We start from the raw sequence: 26,162 nt of genomic DNA on the forward strand, positions 1-26,162 counted from the left end.
TGTATAGTTCTTATGTTCTTATGTTCTTATGTTCTTATGTTTTCTTTCCTTCAGACGTAACACTGTACATTTACAAGAAAGTTTAATCTCTGTCTCATCTGTCTGCAGTGCATTGCTTTAGTAGCACTGTGGAATTTGAGACAGACAGCGGTGTTGTTTTTGGGGAGCTGTGTTCCCCATCGTAGTGACCTCCCATGAACAGCAGTCTTGTTCAGTGTTTTTTGTAGACTCGGGTTACTAAGTGCAGAGATCATGGTAGATTCTAAGGTGACACTAAGGGTAGGGACTGGCAGAGACCCTCTCGAATTGATATTATATTGATATTTGTATGCTGAGTTGATTCGTATTGTGATTTTTTAAAAATAGTTTTTGTGGAAGAGCAGTTTAGGTCTACATTTAAAGTGAAGACTGAGGGCTGTAATGGTACACCTATCTGTCGGGTGCTGGTCGGTTACATCATTTTCGGTTTGGGATGTGCAATGACAGGAATGGATAGGTCTACATTTCTTGACACAGGTGAAACCTAAATTCACAAGTAGATGTTCAACATGGAAAATATTATTGTAATTGTCACTGAGAGTCAGTTAGTCGTAATCAGTGGTTTGGGAACATTTTGGTTTCCCAATATATTACATCAGCACTGACGAGAGAGAGTAGCTGAGAAAATCAAGGAAACCCCATTATACTGGGCTTTGTGCAACATACTAATGTAACAGGATTATGAAGGTGTCTCTGAATTTCCCCATGCATTGGATTTTTCATTCCCTTGGGGGGGGGGGGGGGGGGGGGGGGTGACATGGATAGGTTCCCATGCTGGGATACTTTAACTTCTCCTGCTGTGTTCCCCTCTGCTTCCTTTGCACCTTGTGCTGGCAAACTAGTAAGCAAGAGGATGTAGCTTATTTTTAATGTTGGACTTCACCCCAGGCTAAATAAATATCTTCACGGCTGCTGCAAATCTTGTTTTACACGGGGTTGTAAATGTGCTTTACATGTCTTATTGAACTGAAACTGTATGCGTCTGGGTTGCTCCCTGCCTGAGGTTTTCTTTTCTTTTCATTCAGGTGCCAATTTTAATATATTTGAATATTCCAAGCCTTTTTATATAGAAGATTTTGTAGAAAAATTCTACACAATCCAGAGCGAGAGCAAGCACAGCTGTCCCACAAACTCATCTGAGACGTCCTCCAAATGTGTGTATGACTGGAGAAAAGCAGAAACAGCCTTTTACCAGAAAGTTCTGACCGGCTACAAAATGACTACAATGTCATAAAAAAGTACCTATTTGTAACTTTGTAATAACTTGTAACCAGGGCTGTGCCCGCAAGGGTCTGTCAGTTGTACCCTTAGCTGTAAGTAAATGGGCCTTTTAAGTTACAAGAAATGGACTCATTTTTGTACTACTAGGGGTACGATAATGTTTATGTGCTGTGGAGTACAAAACTATACCAGGACTGTACTCGTTTTTTCTGACAGCATATAGGCTGTTGGGTTCTGTTATTCAGACATGCTGACAGACAAATTGCCGTTTGTTTGGTTTACAACTGTTCCTATATTGTCTGCAGTTTTAATAACAACATTTTTTTAAAAGAAATTCAGTTTCCCTGTTGTACTGAAATTACACCGAACCGAACCGTGAACCCGTTAATAGCCATACTCATGTCTAGGTGTCTGTTTATTAAATTTGGGCAAACTTGGGATTTAAATTGAGAGGCGGCTGGAAACTGTCTGCATATGCGCACTCATTAATGAGAACACTTAGAAGCAGCAAAGCTGGCTGAAGCCAATGCGGTGCCCTAGGCAAGCTTCACTGCCAGCAGCCCCCTCCCACCAGCAATCTGCTAAATTGGCGCCCCCCTCAGAAGATAGCGCCCTAGGCACCTGCCTATGTCACCTATAGCAGGGGTTCTCAACCTTTTTTTTTATCGAAGCCCCCCCTGCATTCAGGAGAACATGTTTGGGGCCCTCCTGGTTGGGGCCCTCCTGTTTGGGGCCCTCCTGTTTGGAACCATCCTACACAAGTTATGGAGTTATTTCTCTTGTATGTGTTCTGCAGTGATGACAGAAAATGCCGATGTTTATTAAAATAAACATATTTTAATTTGATTACACTGACAAACATTGTAATTTCTTTCAAACATCACTCAAACAAGGTTTCAATCCACCAACATTCTTCTTTTGTCAGTTTATGACCTTGCTCACAAAATAGAAGTTGAATGTGTCACTGGACTCACCAATCAGGTAAATGAACCGGCTCTGGGCAGCCAGTTACAGCTTAGCCCTATTTAACAGCGAGCAGTTCAGTCGTCACCATTACTCTTGGAGTACAGGGCTCACTTGGCTTTCAGTCAGAGGTTCGTTTTGGGGCTAGACTGAGTACCGCTGTTTCCTCAGTGCCTGTCATTTGCCTGTTGGTTTTTGGCTTGAGGTTCATGGTCCATGCTGATCGGCATTTTGCTTTGGGCTTCTGGTTGGTCAGTTCCTGCAGTGGGGATTCATGATCCCAAGTAGCCGGCGTCCCACAGCTGATGTGCTGTGCCGTGTTGCTGGTGTCCCGTCTTTGGGGTGTCCTATGCATGTCGTGGGATGTTTCCCAATATGTGTACTTCTCTTCTTGTGTACCCGTTTTATGTCATCTTCTATTGCCGATGACCAGTTCCAGTACTAAGAACAGAAGTACAGAGGACTGTAAAAATCCTCAGATGTCATTCTTGCCCTGCCCCAAAGATCAAGGATACATCGGTTGCGTCCTAGTTAAATGAGACCAATCTCATGATTCATTGTGCCCCAAGTTTGTTCTTGGGAGGCAAATTAGCAAGACCGGTCTTGCAAAGACTACAAGTGCAATCTTTGTGTTCTTGTTATTGAGAAACACCCCTGGGTTTTAGGTTTCTCCTTTGTAGGTTACCTGCTTCCTGGTCCAGAGTCTTCAGCCCAACTGCATTGTGGGCAGTGTGTGGTTCAGTGGGCTAAGCCTGTGTGCCTGTAATCTGAAGGTCGCTGGTTCAAACCCAGCCTCAGCATGTCTGTGGCTCCTTGAGCAAGGCCCTTAACCCCCGGCTCCCTGGGTGCTCCAACAGGTGGCTGCCCTTTGCAGACAGCTTGCTCTACAAAGAGCAAGTTGAGGGAGATGTAAAGACAATTTTCCCAATGGGGATCACTAAAGTATTAATTATTATTGTTATTATCATCTGAGTCTGTCTTCTGGCTCACCTCATCCTGGAGCCGTCCATCCAGTCAGTTCCTCTGGTTTCCTGTTATCAGCAGTGTTTGGGTAGAAGTCCTGGTCTGATGGATGGATGGATAGACCAGGTTGAGGTGTTTCATCACAGACCTTCTTTTATGAAGGTCAATAAAAGCTTTTCACCAGTAAGCTGTTATGACGATGCTCATGAACAAACTAAATCTAAAACCTATTTGGCAAATGGCTGTGAAGTTTGACTTGGACCCTGCACTGCTGCTATGCCCCCCCCCCCCCCCCCCACACACACACACACACACACACACACCCAGTCTCTCCCTTGAATACTGACAGCTGTGTCTCATTTAGTTTCAGTTTCTGCTAATTGCCGGTCCAATTCAGCCGGTTTCCTCTGCTTGAGGGATTGTCGACTTGTGTCTAGCATCCGAGTGTTCGGCGCCTCTGCTTCCTCCTGAATGAGTGAAGCTCCTCTCTGTCTGGTTTTCATGGTACCTGATCCGGTAAGTGTGTCCCGCTCCCTGTCTCTCAGAATGAGTGTATGTATAGCTTTTCCCATGTTTGCACATGGGATTGGGTGGAGCGGATGGGTCTTGTCAATCAGATTATATTCCCAGGAGGTTTATTTCTATTTGTAAGAAGCACATTTTTATCGTTGTTGAAAATCTGGAAAACCCAAATTTTGAAATATACGCTATACAGCATGTATGTGTCAAGAGTAAGAGTAGTTTTAAACTTAAATGGTTTACTCTGGGTGACCTAAAGAGAGCAAAAGCATACCAAACTAACCCTCCCTACAGTGTGTGTGTGTGTCTGTGTGAGTGTTGTGTGTGTGAGAGAGTGTTGTATGTGTGTGTGAGTGTTCTGTGTGTGTGTGTGTGTGTGTGTGTCTGTGTGAGCATGTGTGTGTGTCTCTGTTGTGTATGTGTCTGTGTTGTGTGTGTGTCTGTGTTGTGTGTGTATGTCTGTGTGAGTGTTGTGTGTGTGTCTGTGTGTGTGTGTGTGTCTGTGTTGTATGTGTGTGTCTGTGTGAGTGTTGTGTGAAATTCTTGGTTTCTTCAGTTCAGTCTTCAGGACACTGAAATGACAATAAATGACATCTTGTTCTCTGAGGGATAGGCAGTGAGTTTATATCAATGAATTGATCATTTAGGTTATAGCAAGTTATGTAGAGGTATTATATGCCCTATAATGCCTTACTGAATGAATTTAGGTCAATATCATAAGAACATTACAGAGCAGTAAGATATTATGGGTATGAAGGATGTTATTTAAGGTTATTTGTAACCTTATATACAGATAAAAATGAAAGAGAAATGCTTGATTTTAACACACCCTAACAAGATAACATTAGATACACTTGTTTTGATATCCAAATTTGGCTTTGAAATGTTTCTATGGACATTATTACTGATGCCATCCCCTTCATAAGCTGTCTATTATTTCTTTTTTAATTAATAACGTAATGTGAAATGGTAGTTAGCCCAATCTATCCAATAATAATTAAATAAATACATAAATAAAAAGTTATAATAATAATCTATACTTTATTGATCCCCGTGGGGAAATTGTCTTTACGCCTCCCTCAACTTGCTCTATTTTGAAAGAAACGCAGCAGCCTATATGTATGTTTACCAATGTCACCGTGTTCGATCAGCTGGCTGGTCTGCACACACATGCACACGCATTTACATGTATGTAACAGTTTTATGACCTTGTAAATAGTCTATAGGGCTTGCAAACTACCCCAACACTTTTACTGCAGCTAGTTTTAGGTTTATGAAGGAGTAATATAGACTTGCCTGATTATTTCTTGCATGAGCATGAGATTCTGAAAGTGTAAGTATTGGCAACCCTGATTTAACATGTTTCTTGCAATTATCTTTACTCCAGCCACTATGACAGGTCGCTGTTTTGGAGTGTTTTTTTACAGATAATAATCGTTGTTTTGTCTTACTGAGTGATATGCTACCTTCACACTCTCACAATGCTGCATGATCGCACGCACATAATGCGTGCGACCAAGGTCCAACCCCGGTGACCAACATAATTAAGGTAACCTACGTTTAAACTGATATTCAAAAATCGGTAAGCTATAGGGGCGAATTGAGATTTGTGGCCATCGTATTTCCTACCTACTCCCATGTGTCACCCTAATTTCAAGTTCACATTCAGTGTACATTCAGAGAAAGTGTTTGGCTGCAATCTGCTGTCCCTCCTGGACCCTGACATGGGCAGAAACGTTTGCGGCCAACTCCTCCCGTCCTGGACACGGACTGCACTACCCTCCCATCCTGGACACGGACTGCACTACCCTCCCATCCTGGACACGGACTGCACTACCCTCCAGCAAGAGACTGAGGTCAACCAAGACTAGAACCGCACGCCACAAAAACAGCTTATTCCCTTCAGCAGTTTGTATCATCATCATCATCATCATCATCATCCTCGTCATCAGTTTATGTCATCATCAGCGAGCCCCCTGACCCCCAATAACATAGCCCTTGCCTCTGTCCCTCCCCCACTGACTCTGCATGCATTTTTGCACATCTGTTTCATCATTTATTTTAGTATTTCAGTAGTCAGTGTATCTCCTTTCCCTTTCCTTTTGTATTTATCGATAATAATTATACAGCTTTGTTTATTGAACCGTTTGTTCAATAAAGGTACAATAATGCTGATTTTTATTATTATATCCTCATTTACTGTTTATTACAATGACTATGATGAAGAATGGGCCACATTTACTGATCAGATCGTACAGAAATTCAGACATTCCTTCTCTCATGATTGTAGCTTCTGATGTGCAACCTAATCTAAAGAGGATTCACTGGGTCATAGCGAGTGCCTGTTTTCTCTTTCCTGATTTGCAGGCTCTTGGTGAGACAGAAAGCCTATTCGCCAGGGTCTCGAAACAGCTAGAACATTCAGAAAATCCCTGGCTCTGAACCATTCTGAGCAATGCATCACATATCATATTACATATTATTCTCACATTTATGCCAATAATGTCAACAGTACAGGTAAGGAAATAAACTGTATGGGCAGAAATTTTACCTAAATAGACTTCTAGTGCTCAGGCAATTTGATTAGCAATCAAAAAGCTTGAAACCTGAAACCAGAAATCTAGGTTTACACGCTTAGGAAGAGTTTAACTGTCTTACATTCTCTCGCATTAGCGTTACAGATATCAAATTCTGTTAATAAGTCATACAGCTGGTTTTCTCAGAAAGCGTAAAACCTCAAAGTGTAATATGAAAAATGAGAAGGATTCCCTCATCCTATGAAGGAGGTGACTGAATCCTGAAAATCAAAAGTGAACAGGTAGGCAGATTCCACTCCCTATGCTTCTCCTAAGGAGGCTCACTGTGGCAGCATGTCGGGGCTGACTAGTCCACACACCTCTGTTTCCAAGGCTACATATGCTAATGGTGCCTTATCACTGGCATAGAGGTACCAGGCCGTACCTGAGCTGTATCTGAGCTGTACCATGAAGAGCACGGTTACAGATCACTTCGGGTTTCCACTGCAGAAGGTTCCGCTCGGTAAAGGCATTGCTGGGTTTGGAGAGCGACAGTGACATAAAACCGAAAAGATGCTTATTCCCTGTTCACACAGAGTACATCACGATTTACTATGTGCTCATTTCTGCTAGCATGTCTGTGAGAATCGCTGTGTTGTTTTAGCATCAAACGCTAGAGGAATTTGCATTGTGAATCCATTCCGTTCAGCTGTTCTATAGTATCTTTTCAAGTAGGAAGTTGGAAATTTTCAAGTTCAGAGCATGCATCAATACATCGCAATGTGCAAAACTATTGATAATGAATAATAATATATAGAAAATGCCATTTTTCTCTTTCAGATGATGCATGCATATTGATGCAGAGCACCAATATTGCTGTGAATTTCAACCAATCAGATGGTGGTGATGCAACCAATTCAGCTTAATTACACGTGTGGCCCTGCTAACTAAGCAGGTTCATGTCAGCGCAGTTACAACTTGCATACTTTACAATAGAAAACTTGTGTTTTCACCATTCAACTCAGTTCTTTATGGCAGCTGAAAAGCACCATAGGTCATTACCAAGCCAGCTGCGAGTTATCATCTCTTACTTTGTTAAAAATTAAGCCCAAGATTTTAAAAGATTTTACAACTTTTGAAGCAATGTTAATTCACATGGTGTCCGACCAGCCCATCTATATTCTTATAGTATACAGACCACCGGGATCATTCACTTTGTTTCTGAGAGAACTTCTCTCTGATTAGTTATTAACTTAGCGAATATTATAATACTTGGAGATTTCAATATACATGTGGACATAGAGACTAATGCCTTTAGCAAAAGCTTCCTGTCCCTCCTGTTGAATGTCACCAACATGTAACAGGACCAACGCCTGTTCACAATCATACACTAGACTTGATCATTTCTCATGGAGTTTCTGCTCATCATGTATCTGTCTGTGCATTGAATAAATCCTTCTCCGACCATTTTCTAATCACCTTCGTGACTGAGCCACCCTCTTTGACTATGTCAGAGAAGATTATTAGGACACATCACCTAAATGATAGAAATTCCCTATGATTTATTAATGCAGTAAGTAATGTGAACTTCGTGTCTAGTACAAAGTCATGAAGTCACCCATGACTTCAATACAGTGGTTATAGAGATTTCAGATGAAACTGCTCCTTTGAAAAATAAAGTGCTATAAAGTACCAGACATGGTTTAATGATCACACACACTCTTACAAACAGGAGTGTCGCAGATTACAGTGCAAATGGAAATCTATGGGTTAGAGGTGTTCAAGTTGGCATGACAGCATGCAGCAATACAAGCAAGCCCTTTGTAGGGCACGTTCAGTCTGTTATTCTGACATTATTGATTGCAATAGACATAACCCTTACTACCTTTTTAAAACAATACCTCATCTAACAGATAAGGCTCAACCTCAGCTACTGAGTAATTTCAGTAGCCAACATTTTATGATAAAATTAGAAACATTAGACTTCAAAAATGTTCACATGGCCCACAAATAACTCCAATGCAAACAGAATTTACACACATCCATAATGGTTTTGAACTAATCAATGAACAGGAGTTAAAAACTATAATAACTAAAATCAAACCAATCACTTGTCCACTGCACCCAATCCCCACTCAACTTCTTGAAGAATCCCTGGGAGTTCTGGCAAGACCTATAACTGCCATAATGAATGTGTCCCTGTTATCGGGTGATGTTTCTGACCAACCTAAAGTAATCAGTAATCAGGCCACTAAGGAAGAAGCCAAGGTTGGATCCACAGGAGCTCAACAATTACAGGCCTATCTCTAACGTACCATTTTTGTCAAAAGTTCTGGAGAAGATAGTTGCTGCTCAATTTCACTAATACTTGGAGAGGCACAATATACTGGATTGTTTCCAGTCGGGCTTCTGTTCGGGACACAGCACTGAAACTGCTGACTTAACTAAAGTCATAAATGATATAACAATGGCAACTGATGCTGACAGCGTGACTGTGCTAATGCTTCTGGACCTTAGTGCTGCTTTTGATACGGTTGACCATTTTATCCAATTACAAAGATTTCAATTTGAGGTTGGGTTGTGTGGAACGGTGTTGAAGTGATCCTCAATGTCAACAGTCAGATATGGAGTCCCACAGGGGTCAGTGCTTGGTCCTTTATTGTTTTATCTCTACATGCTGCCATTAGGAAAGATAATGAGAAAACAAAATGTGAACTATCATGCCTATGCAGACGACACCGAAATATACATTTCGGTTACGCCTTACGACACCACATCTTTTGTCACTTTAGCTAATTGCTTTAACAAAGTCAAGACCTGGATGGCAGAAATCTTTTTATCACTAAATGCTCAGAAAAACATTCTGTTGCTTGGAGGTAGGTCTGCAGATAGGAAGTTTATAATCTCTGCACTCCACTCCAAAGGGCTGAACTTTTCCATCAGCAGCACAGCCTATAACCTAGGTGTCATCTTAGATACAAACGTCTCATTCAATTCACAAGTGGATGCAGTATCGAAGGCGCGCTTCCTACAGTTACGCCACATCGCCAAACTGCGACAATTTCTTACTATTCAAGACCCAGAGAAATGGATACATGCCTTTGTATACGGTAGGTTAGACTATTGTAATGCTCTGTTATCTGGGAGCACACACTGCACATTAAACACCTTGCAGCGTATTCAAAATGCAGCAGCTCGAATTCTCACCAGGAGCAGGAAGTCTGAACACATAACCCCTGTTCTTAGCTCCCTGCATTGGCTTCCTGTTAGGTTTAGAGCTGACTTCAAAGTTCTCCTCCTTACATATAAGGCATTTAAAGGCCTAGCACCTGCCTAACTGACAGAATTACTTCAAGTTTACAAGCCGCATCGTTCACTCAGATCACAGAATGCAGGTTTCCTTGTCGTTCCACATATAAAGCATTCTGCTACAGGGCCCTTATATTGTTGAATGGTTTACCAGTCTATTACTATTCTCGACTGAAGACCTATTACCTATAGTACAGTTTAGCTTACCCGCAACCTAACACACCATAACTGTGGCTGCTGGTGCTGCTGTACATGTCATTTTTATCTATTATGCTTGTCGATTATGTGTCAATGCATGTTCTGACCATCCATACTCTCTGCCTTCCCACATGTCTGGATGGTGCCTGGGGCGGGCACCATCTGACGTGGATTCCTGGATCAGTCCCAGGAAGGGGTGACATCGCAAATGGGACCTATGAACTGTATCAATCGTGGGTGCAGCCTTCAGTGCCACCCTACACAGGCCAACGTGGGTAACGGACTAATTGCTGGACTTTCCCTTGATCCTCAATCACAGCTTTCACCAAGCTTTTAGTCCAATCTTTTCTGTTTTCAGTGATGTTAGTGCCCAGGGGGGGTTGGGCAGCCAGTTGACCTTGGACCCCCAGAGGTTTTTGGTTCCTCTCCTCCACTGTCATCTGACTTTATATAATTTCTTTACTTCCTTTTTCCCCGTTCTGTATTAGTCTCTCTAATGATGTTGTAATGTATCCATGTAAAGTGTTTTGGGATGACTCAGTTGTGAAAGGCACTAAATAAAAATAAACTGAGTTGAGTAACTCCTGCCCCCTAGGACACAACCAACATCATCATGAGATGCCCAAGCAACCTTATCCTTCCTACAGGCTCTCCTTGACTGTAACCACTCTGCTGACCCAAGGAATCAAACTCACAACCCTCCGATCAAAGGCATGCTGTCCTAACCCACTGAGCCACACACCACCCTGGAGCTTGTAGTTTTATTTAATGCTATATTTGAAACTATAGAAGCAAGTAATATATAAAATAAACAAAGTCAAGGATAGTCAAGTAATGTTGAATTTATTGTAATCTCAGCCATGGATGCACAACGAAAAAAAAAATTATGTTTTTCTTGAACCCACGATGCAACATGTCAACAGGAGTGACACAATACATGTGTCCGCCCCGGAGGAGGCAGCACTAGCTGGAACCGGAGACATTCTACCCCGAGGCCCTGATGTCGTGAGTGCTGCAGTCGTGGTTCTGCCCTGCTTGCCAGGAATGCTGGCATTAAACACATCCGTCATTAGCTCCCTATCAGCCCCAGAATCCTGCTCCTCTGAAACACTTTCCAAAAAAAATGCCCTCATGCAGGGTCCACCATCATGTGTAACATGCTGGTGCTGGAGTTTCTCATGGTTGTGATTAAAGATAGACAGCCGAGATTCTCGCTTATTTTGTAAAGCTTAGGTAGCCTCCTCCATCAGATATCCCACCTTACGAATGTAAGAGGGGAGGGGGGATTGGCAGACCATCAGTTGCCATGCCCTTGCATTCCATCGTTTTCAAGTCTCTGGGGACGGATTTTCAGGACATTGCACATCCTTGGCGGGTGCCAGGGGGCTGCTGTGAATTTGTGGGAGGTGGGATGTCTGCTTCATACAGTGATTCAGCATAGATGTGCTAAATAAACACAGCAATGCTAAGCAGAGAAAGACAGCCCTTGGTATACTACACACACACACACACACACTATGTGGAATTCAGAGATGCCAATACAGTGCACTGCATGCCTTTAAACTACAGAAGGTAATCCATGCAACACCGTAAGAACATGCAAACTCCACCCACACAATCCTGGAGGTGTAAGTCAACATCTTACCAACAGCTATCTACTGATTCATGCTGCCCCCTACTGACTAGCACACATATTCTATTCAAAGGTACAAGATCACAATATTCTCTGGGACATGAGCATAAAAAGCCCAGTTCTGTTAGGGTTTCTGCTGTCCGTGCAGTTAGAAAGTGCCCCCTGATAACTCAACCTGTGACTATAAACAGTGATAGACTTTCATAAAACATTACTGGCTATGATCGGACTTTCCAGAACTGCTTGGGGCTCAGCAGTAGTGTCACATCATGGTAACATGATATTATAAACTGCACAACTTCTCACTTAATTACTGATTAATTATTTAGCACAATGAAGAAATTGAGCTGCCTGTCTCTGCTGACCAGATGAACTGGGAAAACTCCGCACAGGCAAGGATGCAGCGCCTAATGCAATCACCCCAAGGGGGCTAAAGGCATGTGCCAGCCAGCTCTGCAGGGTCCTACAGGACCGGTTCTCCATCTCCCTCAGTCTGCAGAAGGTGTCCCAGCTCTGGAAGACATCCTATGTGGTCCCCTTTCAAGAAAGGGCACTCCAGCTCCCTTAAAGGACTTCAGACCAGAGGCTCTCACTAAAAAACATCATGAAGACCTTTGAGAGGCAGGTACTAAAACAGCTTCCATCCCTGGCAGCAGACCAGCTGCATCCCAAGCTGTTTGCCTTCCAGGTACATACAGGTGTGGATGAAGCTCTGATCCACTTGCTTCACAGAGACCATGCCCACCCAGACCTGGACAGCACCACAGTCAGGATCATGATCTTTGACTTCTCCAGTGCCTTTAACACCATCCAGTCTCCCTGATCGGGGAACAAGCTCAGGACAAAGCAGCTTATTGCCCCCACAGTCTCCTGGATCATGTTTTACCTAAGTAACAGACGGCAGTTTGTGAGGCTTCGGAACTGGGTGTCAGAGATGGTGGTGAGAAACACTAGAGCACCACAGGGAACCATCCTATCTCCCTTCCTGTTTACCCTCTGTGCATCAGACTTGCAGTATAATGCCAGGGTTACGTTCAGCCCTGATGAAACATTGTAAAATATGTATTTAAACAGAAGCAATGGTGCGTTGAACACCCTGTTGTGTTACGCAAGCATTGCATCTGTGGTATAAGATCCATTGTGAGAACAGCCTTTTAAATTTGATGGGGTTTATATAAATGTCACTGCTGATTAAGTAAACACCACAGACGCACCTACCTAACGAGAAATCATACCGTAAGTCCGTTGCACAACGTTTTACACCGTTTCAAGGAAACATGACGTTCAACCCAGAAAATGTAAGAAAAGGTTGCACACCATTTTCAGATTGAATATGCCTCAGCACTCGCCATCTACAGAAGTTGTTAGACAGGTATTGTAGGATGTATCAGCAACAGAGATGAGTCAGAGTACACATGGCTAGTAGAGGACTTTGTCCTGTGGTGCAGAGAGAACAACCTGCAGCTCAACGTCAGCAAGACAAAGGAGCTGGTGGTAGACTTCCAGTGCAACAGCAAACTCCTGAGAGCAGTCACCATCCAGGACGTGGAGGTGGGCCCACCTGAATAGCAGACTGGACTGGGCGGACAACATGGTGGCGCTGTACAAAAACAGCCAGAGCAGACTCTACTTTCTGAGGAAGCTCATGTCTTTTGATGTGTGCAGCAACTGAACTTGAACAAACTCACCAGGAAGACCAGCTCCGTCACAGGACTAACCCTGAACAAACTCACCAGGAAGACCAGCTCCGTCACAGGGCTGACCCTGAACAAACTCACCAGGAAGACCAGCTCCGTCACAGGACTGACCCTGAACAAACTCACCAGTAAGACCAGCTCCGTCACAGGACTAACCCTGAACAAACTCATCAGGAAGACCAGCTCCATCACAGGGCTGACCCTGGACTCATTGGACTCAGCAGAAGAGAAGAGGATGTTGGACAATTTCATGAACAATTCTGTCCCTCTGCTAGAGGAGGCACTATCCTGGAGCATATTTAGCCACCAGCTCATTCCCCCAGAGTATACTATCAAACGCTACCGGTGATTATTCCTGCCTGTTGCCATCACACACTACACCACATTCTCCTACAGGCCACTGCCCACCCCACACCAGGAAATCATTCAATCTTGTACAGTGAAAGTCCAGTGCTATTTGTTCCATAAATTTTCTGAAACTAATTATCCTGTTCAGGGTCATGGGTAGTCTGGAACCTATCCTGGAGCTACTGGCTCAAGGCAGGGAACAACCCAGGATGGGGCACTAACCCATCACAGGGCACAAGGCAGGGAACAACCCAGGATGGGGCACTAACCCATCACAGGGCACTCACACACCATTCATACCTATGAGCAATTAGGTAACTCCAATTAGCCTCAGCATGTTTTTGGACTGGGGCGGGGGGGCAGATTACCCAGAAGAAACCTCACAACAACACAGAGAGAACATGCAAACTCCACACACACATGGAACCCTGGCAGATGTGTGAGGCAACAGTGCTAACCACGTACTGCACCACCATGCTGCCCTGGTATTTTTTCAGTAACTGGAAATATAACATCATTAATTTATTATCTTTAAATATTTGTTTCTGCAGTATCACAGTCTCTTTTTCCAGGATATTTTATTTGTGTACTGGGTGCTCTTTTTTGAATTTGTTTGCACTATGTGTACTATCTTTACACCTTGCCTGTTTGCAAGACTTTCACGTTTCATTAAAAGTTTGGAGTGAGATTACATTAGGAGCGAAACCAGTGTCTCTCGGTCCACCTTTTCTGCTATCCATCTGTGAGCGCATCCATGTAATAACGTGCTTGCAGCGGGATCACACGTAAGTTATTTTGGAATTTACCCGGAAACAAGAAATTCTACTTTTGATTGGCTGGTAGGTGTCTGTTAACTCAGTATAACTCGATCGGGAGTTATGTACTCAACGGAAAACTACGTATGCCTGTGCATCGTCCAATAATTCTATATAAGGGGACGCCTTGATAGGCGTTATCCATTACGTCTTAGCGTGAGAAAGACAAAGTGTGGCGTGAGAATTGGTTGAAATGCGTGTGTCTCACGGTCAATGCGTGAGACTTGAGAACCCTGCCCGGCAGTGCAGGTGTTCTGACAAAACATCCTACCTATCGAGACGTGCTATCGAGCCTTTCTGCGCATGTGCACTTCCACCGTTTTGGGATTAGGGTTAGGTTTTAGGGGTTAGGGTTAGGGTTAAGGTAAGCGTTTTAGGGGGATTTGGGGGGTTAGGGTTAGGGTTAGGGCTATCGATTAGCACTACGGTAGGATGTTTTGATAAAGTAGGACGTTTTGTCAGAACACCGGCACTACATCCCCTGGGATCAGTAAAGTGTATCTCTGAGTTGCGTATGGATGTGATCATGTGACCGGTCAGCTGACCATAGAGGGCGGGGCTCAGTGTTTTCTAGGAGTTGTCTATTTCCGGTAAGTAACTGTAAATATGGACTGATTTTTAAAAACATTAACTAAAATATACAAATTCGTGGAGAAATGGTGAGGTGTAGAGTAGTTTGGGTTACATACTGGTTATTTGCCTATGTACAGCGGTAACGAAAACGACATTTTGTTAAATCGCTAGCGTCTGGGCTGATGTCTGAGTCTGAATAATTCATAACGACGCCGGTTAGGTAGATAATTTGTCTGCAATATAACTAACTATCGGCGCCGGTTAACTAGGTAAATTATATGTCGTGTAACTAGTTAAAGGTACCGGTTAATTAGATAAACGCACACATTGATTGTAACATATTAACAAATGGCGCCGATTAGGTAGATAAATATATGTACTGTAACTAACTAGCAACCCCCTTTAAGCAAATAAGTAAATGCTTGCTAAATAACCAACTATATCGGGGTGCGTTTCCCCAAAGCCCCCCTCAGCAAGCTGTTAACGTTGTTAGCAACTATACTTTTGGGAAACGCACCCCCGGAGTTGGTGGCATTTTACGGTGGTGATCCTCTGTTGTACGGGCGGAGGCTGGGGCTTTACCTAGAATAGGAACTATTAAAAGTATTTGCAGAAGTACTGTTTTGGGGAAATTTGCCCACCGTTAGAGTTTAGTTAAGTTCACTGTTGACAGATCATGTGTAAGACGGGGCTGCCCATTAATAAATAACCACTTACACTACCAGTCAAAACGTTTTGCACACACTGAGATTTTCTACATTTGCATGTAACTCACTTAACATTTACTAAAAATACACTTGATATTATTTGCTAACAAATAAATTAGCAGTATGTTAATTTGAGTACCGTTATTAGCAAGATAACGTTCTATCTATAGAAATATAAAGTACAGGTATTTTATGGGACCCAATGAAATAAAGGTAGATGATTATGAGAAAGACCTTGGTGTGTATGTTGATGCTTCCATGTCTCATTCTCGCCAGTGCGGGGAAGCAATAAAAAAGGCCAATAGGATGTTGGGGTATATCTCCAGGTGTGTGGAGTTTAAGTCAAGGGAGGTAATGCTAAGATTATACAATTCCTTGGTGAGACCTCACCTAGAATATTGTGTGCAGGTTTGGTCACCATATCTTAAAAAGGACATTGCGGCCTTAGAAAAGGTGCAGCATACTGTAGGGCCACAAGAATGATTCCTGGTCTTAGAGGAATGTCATACGAGGAAAGGTTAGTTGAGCTAAATCTGTTCAGCCTCAAGCAAAGGAGACTGAGGGGGGACATGATCCAGGTCTATAAGATTCTAACAGGTTTGGATGCTGTTCAACCAAATAGTTACTTCAGCATTAGTTCAAATACAAGAACTCGTGGCCATAGGTGGAAATTAGCGGGAGAACATTTCAAACTGAATTTAAGGAAGCACTTCTTTAAACAGCGTGTAGTCAGAGTATGGAATAGTCTTCCTGATAACGTAGTGCAAGCTGAATCCTTGGGTTCCTTTAAATCAGAGCTAGATAAGATTTTAACAACTCTGAGCTATTAGTTAAGTTCTCCCCAAGCGAGCTTGATGGGCCGAATGGCCTCCTCTCGTTTGTATAGTTCTTATGTTCTTATCTTTGATTCACAAAGGAACCTCCTTTAGCTGTTAAAACGGCAGAGAAAATTCGAGGCATTCTTTCTACAATGGACATTAAATACTGCTCTGTTTTATAGGATTAAACAGTTAACTAGTGTATCTAAAGTTAAAGGACAGCCTAGAATTTGACTGTGCCATCACCACACAACCAGTTAATATGATGTAAGGCATCTGTTACATACTCTTTCCATGTTATAAAAGAAACTTGTTTTATTTAACTTTTCATTTATAATTTTTCATCTATAGTTGTTGACTCAACTTTGTATTGCTTAAAATGCTTAATAAGAATAAAAAATCTGCAGTTTATGAAATAATTGGAAATGTGGTAAAAACCTGTGGTGTGCAAAAACTTTTTACTGGTAGTGTACTTTGTTTAAGTCACGTTTTTCTCATTGAAGCAGCTGCTTACTCATTACAGTTTGTGTGGTAAATACTAATGATGGCATTTCATGTGAATCTCACAGAAGCAGATTAGTGTTTATTTGATGATTGGTACACTGTGTGTTTATGGTTGTTTTCAGTGTAATTTTTCAAAATTCACCATTTCAAGTGGCTGAAATTTTTATCCATCCGCTTGCCCATCTTAAAACTGATTCTTTTGGTGAGTACCGCAGTACTGTAATCTCTGTTGATTAAATAGCCTGCAATTCTGCTGCTGCTTTGTCTTGTGAATTAAATCTGATTGAGCTCTTCTGACTGATATCGGGCTGTGTGCTGGCCTTTCGATTTCAGCGCAACCTCACATCCATGGACCAGAAGATCCCTTATGATGATTACCAGCTGCCGGTGGTGTTCCTGCCCTCCTATGAGAATCCACCAGCTTGGATTCCTCCTCAGGATGTAGGTGCTGCCCAGTCAGTCCCGCATGCTGCAAGGTCACAGGCACATTCAGCGGAGGGTTTAGAAGTTCACTATTCCTGCCTGTGTCTCTGTACTTGAGCAGCGCATCCACCACCCAGACTACAACAACGAGCTGACTCAGTTCCTGCCTCGCACTGTGCTGTTAAAGAAGCCCCCGGGGGCACAGCTGGGCTTTAACATCCGTGGGGGGAAGGCCTCTCAGCTGGGCATCTTCATCTCCAAGGTGATCTCCTTGCTGCCGACACTCCTGTCCATTTGGCTCTTTTCGTCGGTCTCTTGTCTCTCTGTGTCTAGCAGTGTTCCTGTTTGGATCGTCCATGATTCTCCCCTTACTGCTTCCCTGTATGCGCTTCATTAGGTGGTACCAGAATCGGACGCTCACAGAGCCGGGCTCCAGGAAGGTGACCAGGTTCTCTCTGTCAATGAGGTAGACTTTCAGGATATTGAGCATTCTCGGGTGAGTACCAGAAAGAAAAGCCCAACTTTTGGGGTTATATGAACCTTCTAGGAATGGGATGCTGGTTAGATACAGTAGCTTTGCTTTGATCTTAGGTAATGTGACTGCTGTGCTCCTCCAACAGGCGGTGGAGATTCTTAAGACTGCACGGGAAATCCAGATGAAAGTGCGATTCTTCCCTTACAGTGAGTATTTTGTTTTCTCCCTTTTTGATACCGGCCTGCAGGTATTCTGGCAATGATTTTAATCTGTCATTACCCTCCCCCCCGCCAGACTACCAGCGGCAGAAGGAGAGAACCGTCCACTAGACAGCCAATGTGTGAAGGGGTTACTTGGCCACAGTGGAGTTGGAGTGACCTTGTTTTCTGTCGCACACGGACACTGTGCACTCGCTGTCACTGTGGCAGTGAGCCACATCTTCTAACTCTGGGTTAAGGTGCCTGTTTAGCTCATTAAGTGTTTGTAAAGAAACACTCTGGACCTCTGATTCATCTGAACTTTATATGTTGTTACTGCTGCCCTCTACTGGCACCGAGCTCAACTGCATCTACCTTAACAAACATTTAACGGGCAGGAACGGCGCTGTGTATAGACACAGGAAAGAATTAACCATTACATTTATTTAGCAGATGTTTATATCCACAGTGAGGTGAGGAATGCTTGGGGATCATGGAGCAGGGTCAGCTAGTGTCGCTGTAGTAGCTGGGCTTAAAGGCCTTGCTGTGCTGTTGTGATGGACAAATGAAGCTTCCCAAACCATTTGCTGAATTTCCTGACCCCACTAGCTGGCGCTCTCTGTACATAAAAGGGCTCAAAGCATGCCCCAAAGCAAGGACGCCATCTAGTGGGGTCAAAAAATACCGCAATTATTTTATGAAGCTTCATTTGCCCATCACTACTGTGCTGTGTCAGGATATTAGGCAAAGGTGGACCAGGAATTTAAGGACCTCCTGTGAAGTGGGAGCAGATTACATTCAGACTGAGAGACAAAAGAGGCTCCTGCATGTTTAAGAGGACAGTACTGTCATTAAGGTTGTGCAGTGTGTTTATAGGGAGGGTTTGTACAGATTCCTGCAACTGTGTGTAGCACAGTGGGGGTGTTTCTCCCTTTATTATTTAAAGAAAAAAAGATCTGTTTTCCATTCAGTTATTGTAATAATTAAATCAAAGGAATAACCTGTGAAACCATGTAACTTAGTGTTAATTTCTCATAGAGAGTAAGGCACCAGCTGGGATCATAAATAAAGTCTGTTTGTTGCGATACAAGTGGCCATACACACTCTGAACAGCATAACAAGAACATTTTACTCGGGTTCATTTATTGAGTATGTTAATAAATATAGTGGTTTCCTCTTTCAATGAAAGAATCATGACAACATCTGCATAGTCGTTTGTGTGTTAACATTCGCTACAGCTGTGTCACACAATCACACAGGAAAAGCAGCAAGACTTTGTTTGTCCCAGCAGTATAGAAGGACATCTCAGTCCAACAGCTGTCTAAAGTCTGACAGCAGGTTCAAAAGCTCCACCGTCTAGGTGCTAACAGAGTCTGTCTTCAAGCTCCGCCTTGATTCACTGGGCTTTTCTCTGTATCAAAGGCTTTACAGTTTATGGGAGTTGCATAGTTCATAAAAATAACATAAAACAGTAAGTAGCCTGTTGTTACAGTTACATACAAATGAATAATTTTAACTGAATGCAGATGGCTATTCTGAGCCCCAGACTCATCAGATTTCAAGAAAGGCCCCAGCTTCAGAAATGGAGACCCCCCCCCCCCCACAGAAAAGTGTGCCCCCCAGACTGCAGTTCAGCGATGCACCGGTCCTGTTTTCCTCCCAAGAGCAGCTTCACGTGCTTCAGATCAGCTTTTACCACCATCAGCATCTTATTCATAATCTAAGATCTGGGCGCAAATACTTCATTTCTGAATCCGCGACAAATGAGGCAAATGGCCGCGTATAAAATCACGAAACTCCAGGCTTCGTTGTCAGGCACTGAAATGGGTACAAATGAGCCATAACTGATCATTGCGAGATGTAAGCAGACACCTTTTCTTTGCAGTTGTACCCATCTGGTTAATATGTTGACAGGAACTTAGAGCAATACTGCCTGACATCTGAGTGCAAAACACTGCATAACTCAGTGACTCCAGCAGGCAGCCTGGAGGGGGAATCGTCCCATAAGTTACAGTTTGGGCTCAGGAAGTGATTTGGGGCCATGATGGTGAGGGGGTGGCCCCGCCCCCCCACTCAGCTACTGTCCTCGGCCTTCTCGCCCCCCGGAGAATTCTGTGATGAGCTCTCGTCCACGTTCTCCAGCGACTCCCTGCGCTGGATCACCAGTTCTGCTGGATCCATCCAGGGTAACTCGCTCTGCTCGGGGTACAGCCAAGGCTTCCTCTCTGGAGAGTTGTTCTCTTTCCAGTCTAGGTAGCACTGCCCTGCCTTGTGCAGACACATCATCACCTGCAGGGGGAGACAGAGACAAATGAAAATACTGTGTGTGTCAACTAACACACCCCCAAGTCATTGAAACAGTGCAATATCCTATAACTAAAGGAAGTAACATCAATCTCAGAACAGACGTTTAATCTTTTTGGATAATTACAGTGCCTTAAACCTAAGCGGAGTGCTGATGTCTGTGATTTAGCATTGAACCATTGTGATGACACCCACACACATATACATATGTTTCTATTTATATCATTGTGGGGACCGTCCAGTCAGTTTTATGGGAAAAACTCTAATCCCAACTATGCAAACCATAACCCCTACCCAGCGCCAACCTTAACCATAAGTAACCAAACAAAATACAAGACTTCTGACAATTCTGTTTTTTTGTCCAGTCACATATTTTTATAAAATTGAGTTTCCCCTTGAAGGAACCGAAAAATAGTAACCACAATGTTTTTATCACAGGTTTTTATCACATTTTGGGGATATTTGGTCCTCACAATGTAATATACACATACTCTACAATCCTGTACAGAGTACTTCTGCCCATCAGGGCCAGCAACTCTCTACTGAATAAATGTTTAGAAGATGGATGGACTTTATAATGCAGTATCAGCTAGAAAACTGACCCAGAATTCTCCTATTTCATTATGTTGTCTTTCAGATACCTTCACCAGGGTCAATATAAAACTGACTCCAAAATTCCATGGAATGACAAAACTACATTAATTTAAATCCTTATACTAGTTTGGAAGATAAACTTTGATTATCAGGTTAATTAAATCTCTGCTGACTCTCTGCTAATGCGCCTCAGACTGACATCCGGTCCTCTCAAGTCAATTCTGAGATGGTTATTTGTGCACTTCCCTGTATAATTATACTAGCCGGCATCAAATTTGGTGAATAATATCAAATGACATTTTTCAAACACCCTTCATAAACAAACATTTTTAGTATATTTAGTTTTGCTCATTTTTTGTACAAACTAGTCAGCAGGGTTTACAGGCAGCTTGCAGTTATGTAAACTTACAGGTATGCTGCTGCAGGTCCACTGACGCCGACCTTAAACTTCTTTAAAGCATTGGATTAGGAAGATGAAGCTTTTCAGTACCTAGTCAGTGAATTTCCAGAAATCAGTGATGCAAAATGAAAGGCTGGAATTTTTGTTGGACCACAGATAAGAAGGTTGCTGAAGGACAATGTATTTGCAGCCAAAATGGTGACAGTGGAGAGGCAAGCCTGGGAAGAATCCCGTAAAGTCGTTGATGGATTTCTCAGAAACATGAAGTCATCTGATTATGAGGTTCACGTCAAGGATATGATATGTCGTTTTCAAGATCTTGGATGCAGAATGAGTGTCAAGATGCATTTCCTAGACTCGCACCTTGATTACTTTCCAGAAAATTTGGGTGAGTATATTGAGGAGCAAGGCGAGAGATTTCACCGATATATTAGTGAAATGGAGCGAAGATACCAAGGACGTTGGAATGTAAATGTGATGGCTGATTATTGTTGGAGTATGTAAGACAAAATCCTGATGCTTCATACAAAAGAAAATCATACCGGAAACAGTTTTACAGAGCTAATTGACCAGCAAAGACATGATGAACTTTCTTTAATGTAACATTTGCTATAATTTATGTTCAACTTTAATTGTAAATTGTGACAAAACCATACGTGTGGCGGCAAATTGGAAGCCATATTCTGAAACTACATGAAGAAGTGTAGAACATGCACTTGTTTTTCTTAAATCACCTAACAAAACATTTTAAAATGTCGGTCGCTGTTATTGTTGTTTGTCTTCCTGTTATCTGTCTGTTCCCTGTCATACCAGACAGTCTGTAATTTAACCGTGCCCCAGAGGAAAACAGTGTTACACTTTGCCATGAATGGATCAGGAGGTTGTTGCCTTCCCGCCCGCCGGTCTCTTGCGCAAATCTCAGTGTTGCACATGGAGCAGGAGACAGCAGCTTTCCGTCATGTGACGCATCAGTGCGTCATGTGACGCGTCAGTGCACCATGTGACACACAACCTGCAGGACCTGTCCGGTGGCTCAGTCTCACGTCCTCCTCTACCAAGTCTTTTACACACAATTAAACTAAATATGCAAATATTTAATTGTACCTCAGCAAGAAGAGAATTGCACTAACAGCAGAAGTGCTGTGGGTTCAAATCCCTGAACTGCAGTGGTTCTCAATCCTGTTCCTGGCATCTCCCCCGTGCCAGAATGTTTTCATTCCAACCCTGCCTTAATCAGGCAGGTTAAAAGCAGTGCGGGCTGGAATGAAAACATTCTGCCGGGGGGGAATCAGGAACAGGATTGAAAACCACTGCTGTACTGTAAGTTGCTTTGGATAAATGTGTCAGATAAAAGTAAATATGTACGCTGGGGGTGTCACTCATTACATTGTCATTAAAACTGCCCATATTCAAACAGAATAAATGCTGCGTACAGTGAAAATACTCAATGAACATGCCCTCTCCCCCTCTCCCGACAGCCCTCATGGTACAGCATGGGAAGTAGGTATAAAGTGCAGGTCTTACTTTGGGAGCCAGAACTTGCGAGGCTTTGTTTACCAGCCACTTTGGAATGGAACCTGGAGAGAAAGATAAAAGAGGGAGGCATGATAAACATGGTTTGCATCCAATCCCCCAAATTCAGACAGATTACTGGAGAATCTGGCCGGAGCTAGAGATTCTGGGGCACCCGACCCCCTTACATTATATAATGTTTCGTATTCAAGGGCCCCTGAATGTGCCGGGCCCCCTTAATGTACTGGGCCCCTGAATGTGCCGGGCCCCCTGAATGTGCCGGGCCCCTGAATGTGCCGGGCCCCTGAATGTACTGGGCCCCTGAATGTGCCGGGCCCCCTGAATGTGCCGGGCCCCTGAATGTGCCGGGCCCCTGAATGTGCTGGGCCCCCTGAATGTGCCGGGCCCCTGAATGTACTGGGCCCCTGAATGTGCTGGGCCCCCTGAATGTGCCGGGCCCCTGAATGTGCCAGGGTTTCCATGCCCCTACTGCACTCCTGAGAGTAACTATGCAGTTATAAATTAATACTGTGAGTCCTAGAAAAAAAACATCTTCATACCAGGTGAAATGCAGTCTGATGACACTAACACAGCCAGCTATGCATACGGGGGGGGGGGGGGGGGGGGCTGTTCTCACCCTTCGGATCACCCTGGGACAGGTAAAAGAAGACGCAGCTGTTGGGCCCGGTCACCTTTAGCATGTAGCCGGTGATGATGGAGACCGCGCGTACCAGGTCCGTGCGAGGAGGGTACTTCTGTGAACAACACCAGAGAACTGCAACTCAGTCACACTCACACGTTGATGTCACAGATACAAGTTTATGGGCTTCTGAGGGGAACATAATTGCTGAAGTCCTCCTAGAATCACTACCATGTAAAGAAACATCTCTTAAGTAGATATATTATACTGGCAGTTTTCAACTGACATAAATAATCCGTTCTACAAAGCCTTACAGAAGTGAAATTTTACTAAAGTTAGATTAACCTTCTCATACAATTCAGAACACCTTATAGTAAAAAACACATAAACCAAAATATAATAGTAATAAGTAGGCCTATAAACGAAAACACATCAAATAAATAAAAAGATGCAAATTTGCTTAAAGGGTCTTTTTGTGTTAATGATCCGTTAACAGTACTTGAATATTTTTTGCATAAATCTAGATTTACAACATGAGGATATTGTTTACCGGGTGCATGACGGAGTAGTTAATGATCAGATACTCGTCATCTTTGACTCTCCAGGAGCGCAGTGTAACCACGTCTCTGTTTTTCAGTGGCTTGGGGCACAGCCCTGAAAAGACAGCGGGAACGGAATGGCCAGACAGTCAGAGGCACTCACTTCCTAACGTATTTCTGCAAAGTGTCAATAAAACACCCAGAAGCTGAGCTCTATGACAGCCATTAGTTTTAATAAAGCTCTGTGTGCAGTGCCTCACAGGAATAGTATCCCACGTCGGTGTTGGCGGACAGGCGGCCGATGTCGAAACTCTCTAGCATGGTGGGATCCCACTTCACGCGGAACTGCGAGTCGTGGAGAACGTCATACATGGTGGCCGCAGAAACGTCCTGAATGACTCTCCTGCACTGTGGTGGACGCAGGACAAGGAGGTGACGTCAAAACCCTCATCAGAACAATTTACTTCTTACTTTATGCCCCAACCCAGCTTTTGTCCCAGGTTAGTTGAATGACTCAGCTGACTACTAATTCACCTTGAATAAAGGTCTGGAGGCTATAGCCTGTTTTAAATACAAAACTTTGAAGCAAAGAAACACTTCTAAATACATTCAAAATGTTGGTCTATTTAAACATTTGGGCATAGGCTTATTAGTTCAAAATTAAGCAAGTGAAAGGCTCAAGAAGATGATTTCATACAGTTTGTGCTCATTTGGGGAAGAAAACAAGCGCCCGAAGTTCGGAAACAATATTTTATTCCTTATTATAAATGTACATTTATAATGCAGCCTATTCTAAAAAATGAACAATTTCTTGCATAACCGAATAAACTCGGCAGCGGGTTCCTGGAATTAATTTTGTCCCCCGTAACACGCTAACAACACTTCAGACTCCTGTCATCGTACATAAGTTGAACATTTTAAGAGTTCCGGTGTTCATTAATGACCTGTTGATGTCGAAGTATATTTCAACCTAAGTTATTAATCACCTACCTTGATCTTGTGCACTTTGGATGCGCTGCTCCCGTTCCCCGGCGCCATCTCTGTCCACACCTCCATGTCGCAGGTGTTGTATTTGCATAGCCAGTTTTCTGTGGACAGGCACTGGGCTCTGAACTCCGCAAAGACGGATTCGTCTGGGATCACCGTGCTCTGTAGCGACATGGCCCCGGCTCGCCGGGCTGCTTCCACAGCAGTCTGGTTAAAATGACCGTCGGATCCGGGATCGGGAGATAAAAGAGTAAAGGTCTCGTTTCCTCTGCGTCTGTGCCACGACTGCCAGCCCTCTCGGCTTTAACAGATATTTCTAAATCAGCGTTATACACCCAGATTAGCATATCAAGACAGACGGGATGTTTGTGACATTCCTGAGCTGCCGGATGGGCTGCATCATACCTCCAGATTTCGGAGGTGTGTCCACACACCTTGGGCGTCAGGGCGCCGCAAAACGCGCTCGCTTCACGGCTTCTCGGCATGATCTCCGGGGATGAAGATACCGCCCCACTGCAAGCTTCTTAATGTCAAGAAAAACTGATAGCGTGACTAATTTGTTTGGCGAAAGATAATGGAATAATAATCATTTAGAGAAATTCTTATGTGGGTGGCGATAACTTGTGATTTATGTTGTTTGCCTTAAACATCACCTCGGAATACTGTATTAGTTTTTGATAGTTGTAGTCAGGCATTCCGAAGAAGCAAAGATGTAAATGCCCAGATATGAAAAATGTAATTATTATCGCATCAAAAGACAATGTCTGTTTGAAAATATTAGGCGATTTCCAGAGTACTGCGACTGGCAGGTGGGTCTCCTAACACCAATGGGTGCGTTAAGATCGAAACCGAGGCGTGTCTGCTGGGGGCTCACAATTACTCTCCTGCCCGATAGTCGCGATAATCCCCATACGCGTGAAACCTGAGTCATGAAATACCCGCATTTCCCTCAGATAGCGGTGGACTGGCAGAACCGGTTTGACATTCATGTGGAAAAGTCTAGACCCCGGTTTAGTATAAAAAGTTGATGTGTCACGTTCCTCAACAGTGATATACAGCAATGGGAAAAAACGAGAAGTATTGTTAAAGCAGCAAGCCCTTGTAATCAAAGCTCTGTGGACATTTCTCTAACAAAATTAGGCATGTGAAGAAATGCCATGTCCCGGCCAAACAGCCCTGTCCGTGCCAATGAGGACCGGGGCTCTGGGACAAAGTGCAGGACTGCTGATCCTGACTCCTCAGAACCACGTTACACAAAGTATCATGCG

At 43.5% G+C, this 26,162-nt stretch overlaps 2 protein-coding genes across 7 annotated transcripts; one reads left to right on the forward strand and one right to left on the reverse strand.

The window, feature by feature from the left end:
• The first annotated feature begins 14,656 nt into the window (after positions 1 to 14,656).
• On the forward strand, positions 14,657 to 19,120 carry pdzd11 (PDZ domain containing 11). Of its 6 annotated transcripts, none has more exons than XM_023795013.2 (7): positions 14,657 to 14,811; positions 16,946 to 17,025; positions 17,162 to 17,264; positions 17,368 to 17,508; positions 17,644 to 17,742; positions 17,867 to 17,927; positions 18,016 to 19,120. In XM_023795013.2, the coding sequence occupies exons 3-7, from the start codon at positions 17,172 to 17,174 to the stop codon at positions 18,048 to 18,050; spliced, it is 429 nt and encodes a 142-aa protein (XP_023650781.1). In that variant the 5' UTR covers positions 14,657 to 14,811; positions 16,946 to 17,025; positions 17,162 to 17,171; the 3' UTR covers positions 18,051 to 19,120. The 6 variants fall into 6 exon arrangements, with proteins under 6 accessions (XP_023650781.1, XP_023650780.1, XP_023650778.1 ...); XM_023795010.2 differs by having other exon boundaries at positions 14,658 to 14,811; positions 17,157 to 17,264; XM_072717337.1 differs by lacking the exon at positions 14,657 to 14,811 and adding an exon at positions 14,860 to 14,880 and having other exon boundaries at positions 17,157 to 17,264.
• On the reverse strand, positions 19,041 to 25,275 carry stard14 (START domain containing 14). Its single transcript, XM_023795007.2, has 6 exons — positions 24,898 to 25,275; positions 24,168 to 24,315; positions 23,919 to 24,022; positions 23,366 to 23,483; positions 22,741 to 22,793; positions 19,041 to 20,207 (listed from the first exon to the last, which is right to left on the reverse strand). Exons 1-6 carry the CDS (start codon positions 25,066 to 25,068, stop codon positions 19,992 to 19,994), a joined length of 810 nt encoding a protein of 269 aa, XP_023650775.1. The 5' UTR covers positions 25,069 to 25,275; the 3' UTR covers positions 19,041 to 19,991.
• Positions 25,276 to 26,162: the final 887 nt, after the last annotated feature.

Source organism: Paramormyrops kingsleyae, chromosome 10 (assembly GCF_048594095.1).
Source record: "Paramormyrops kingsleyae isolate MSU_618 chromosome 10, PKINGS_0.4, whole genome shotgun sequence".
Taxonomy (NCBI): domain Eukaryota; kingdom Metazoa; phylum Chordata; class Actinopteri; order Osteoglossiformes; family Mormyridae; genus Paramormyrops; species Paramormyrops kingsleyae.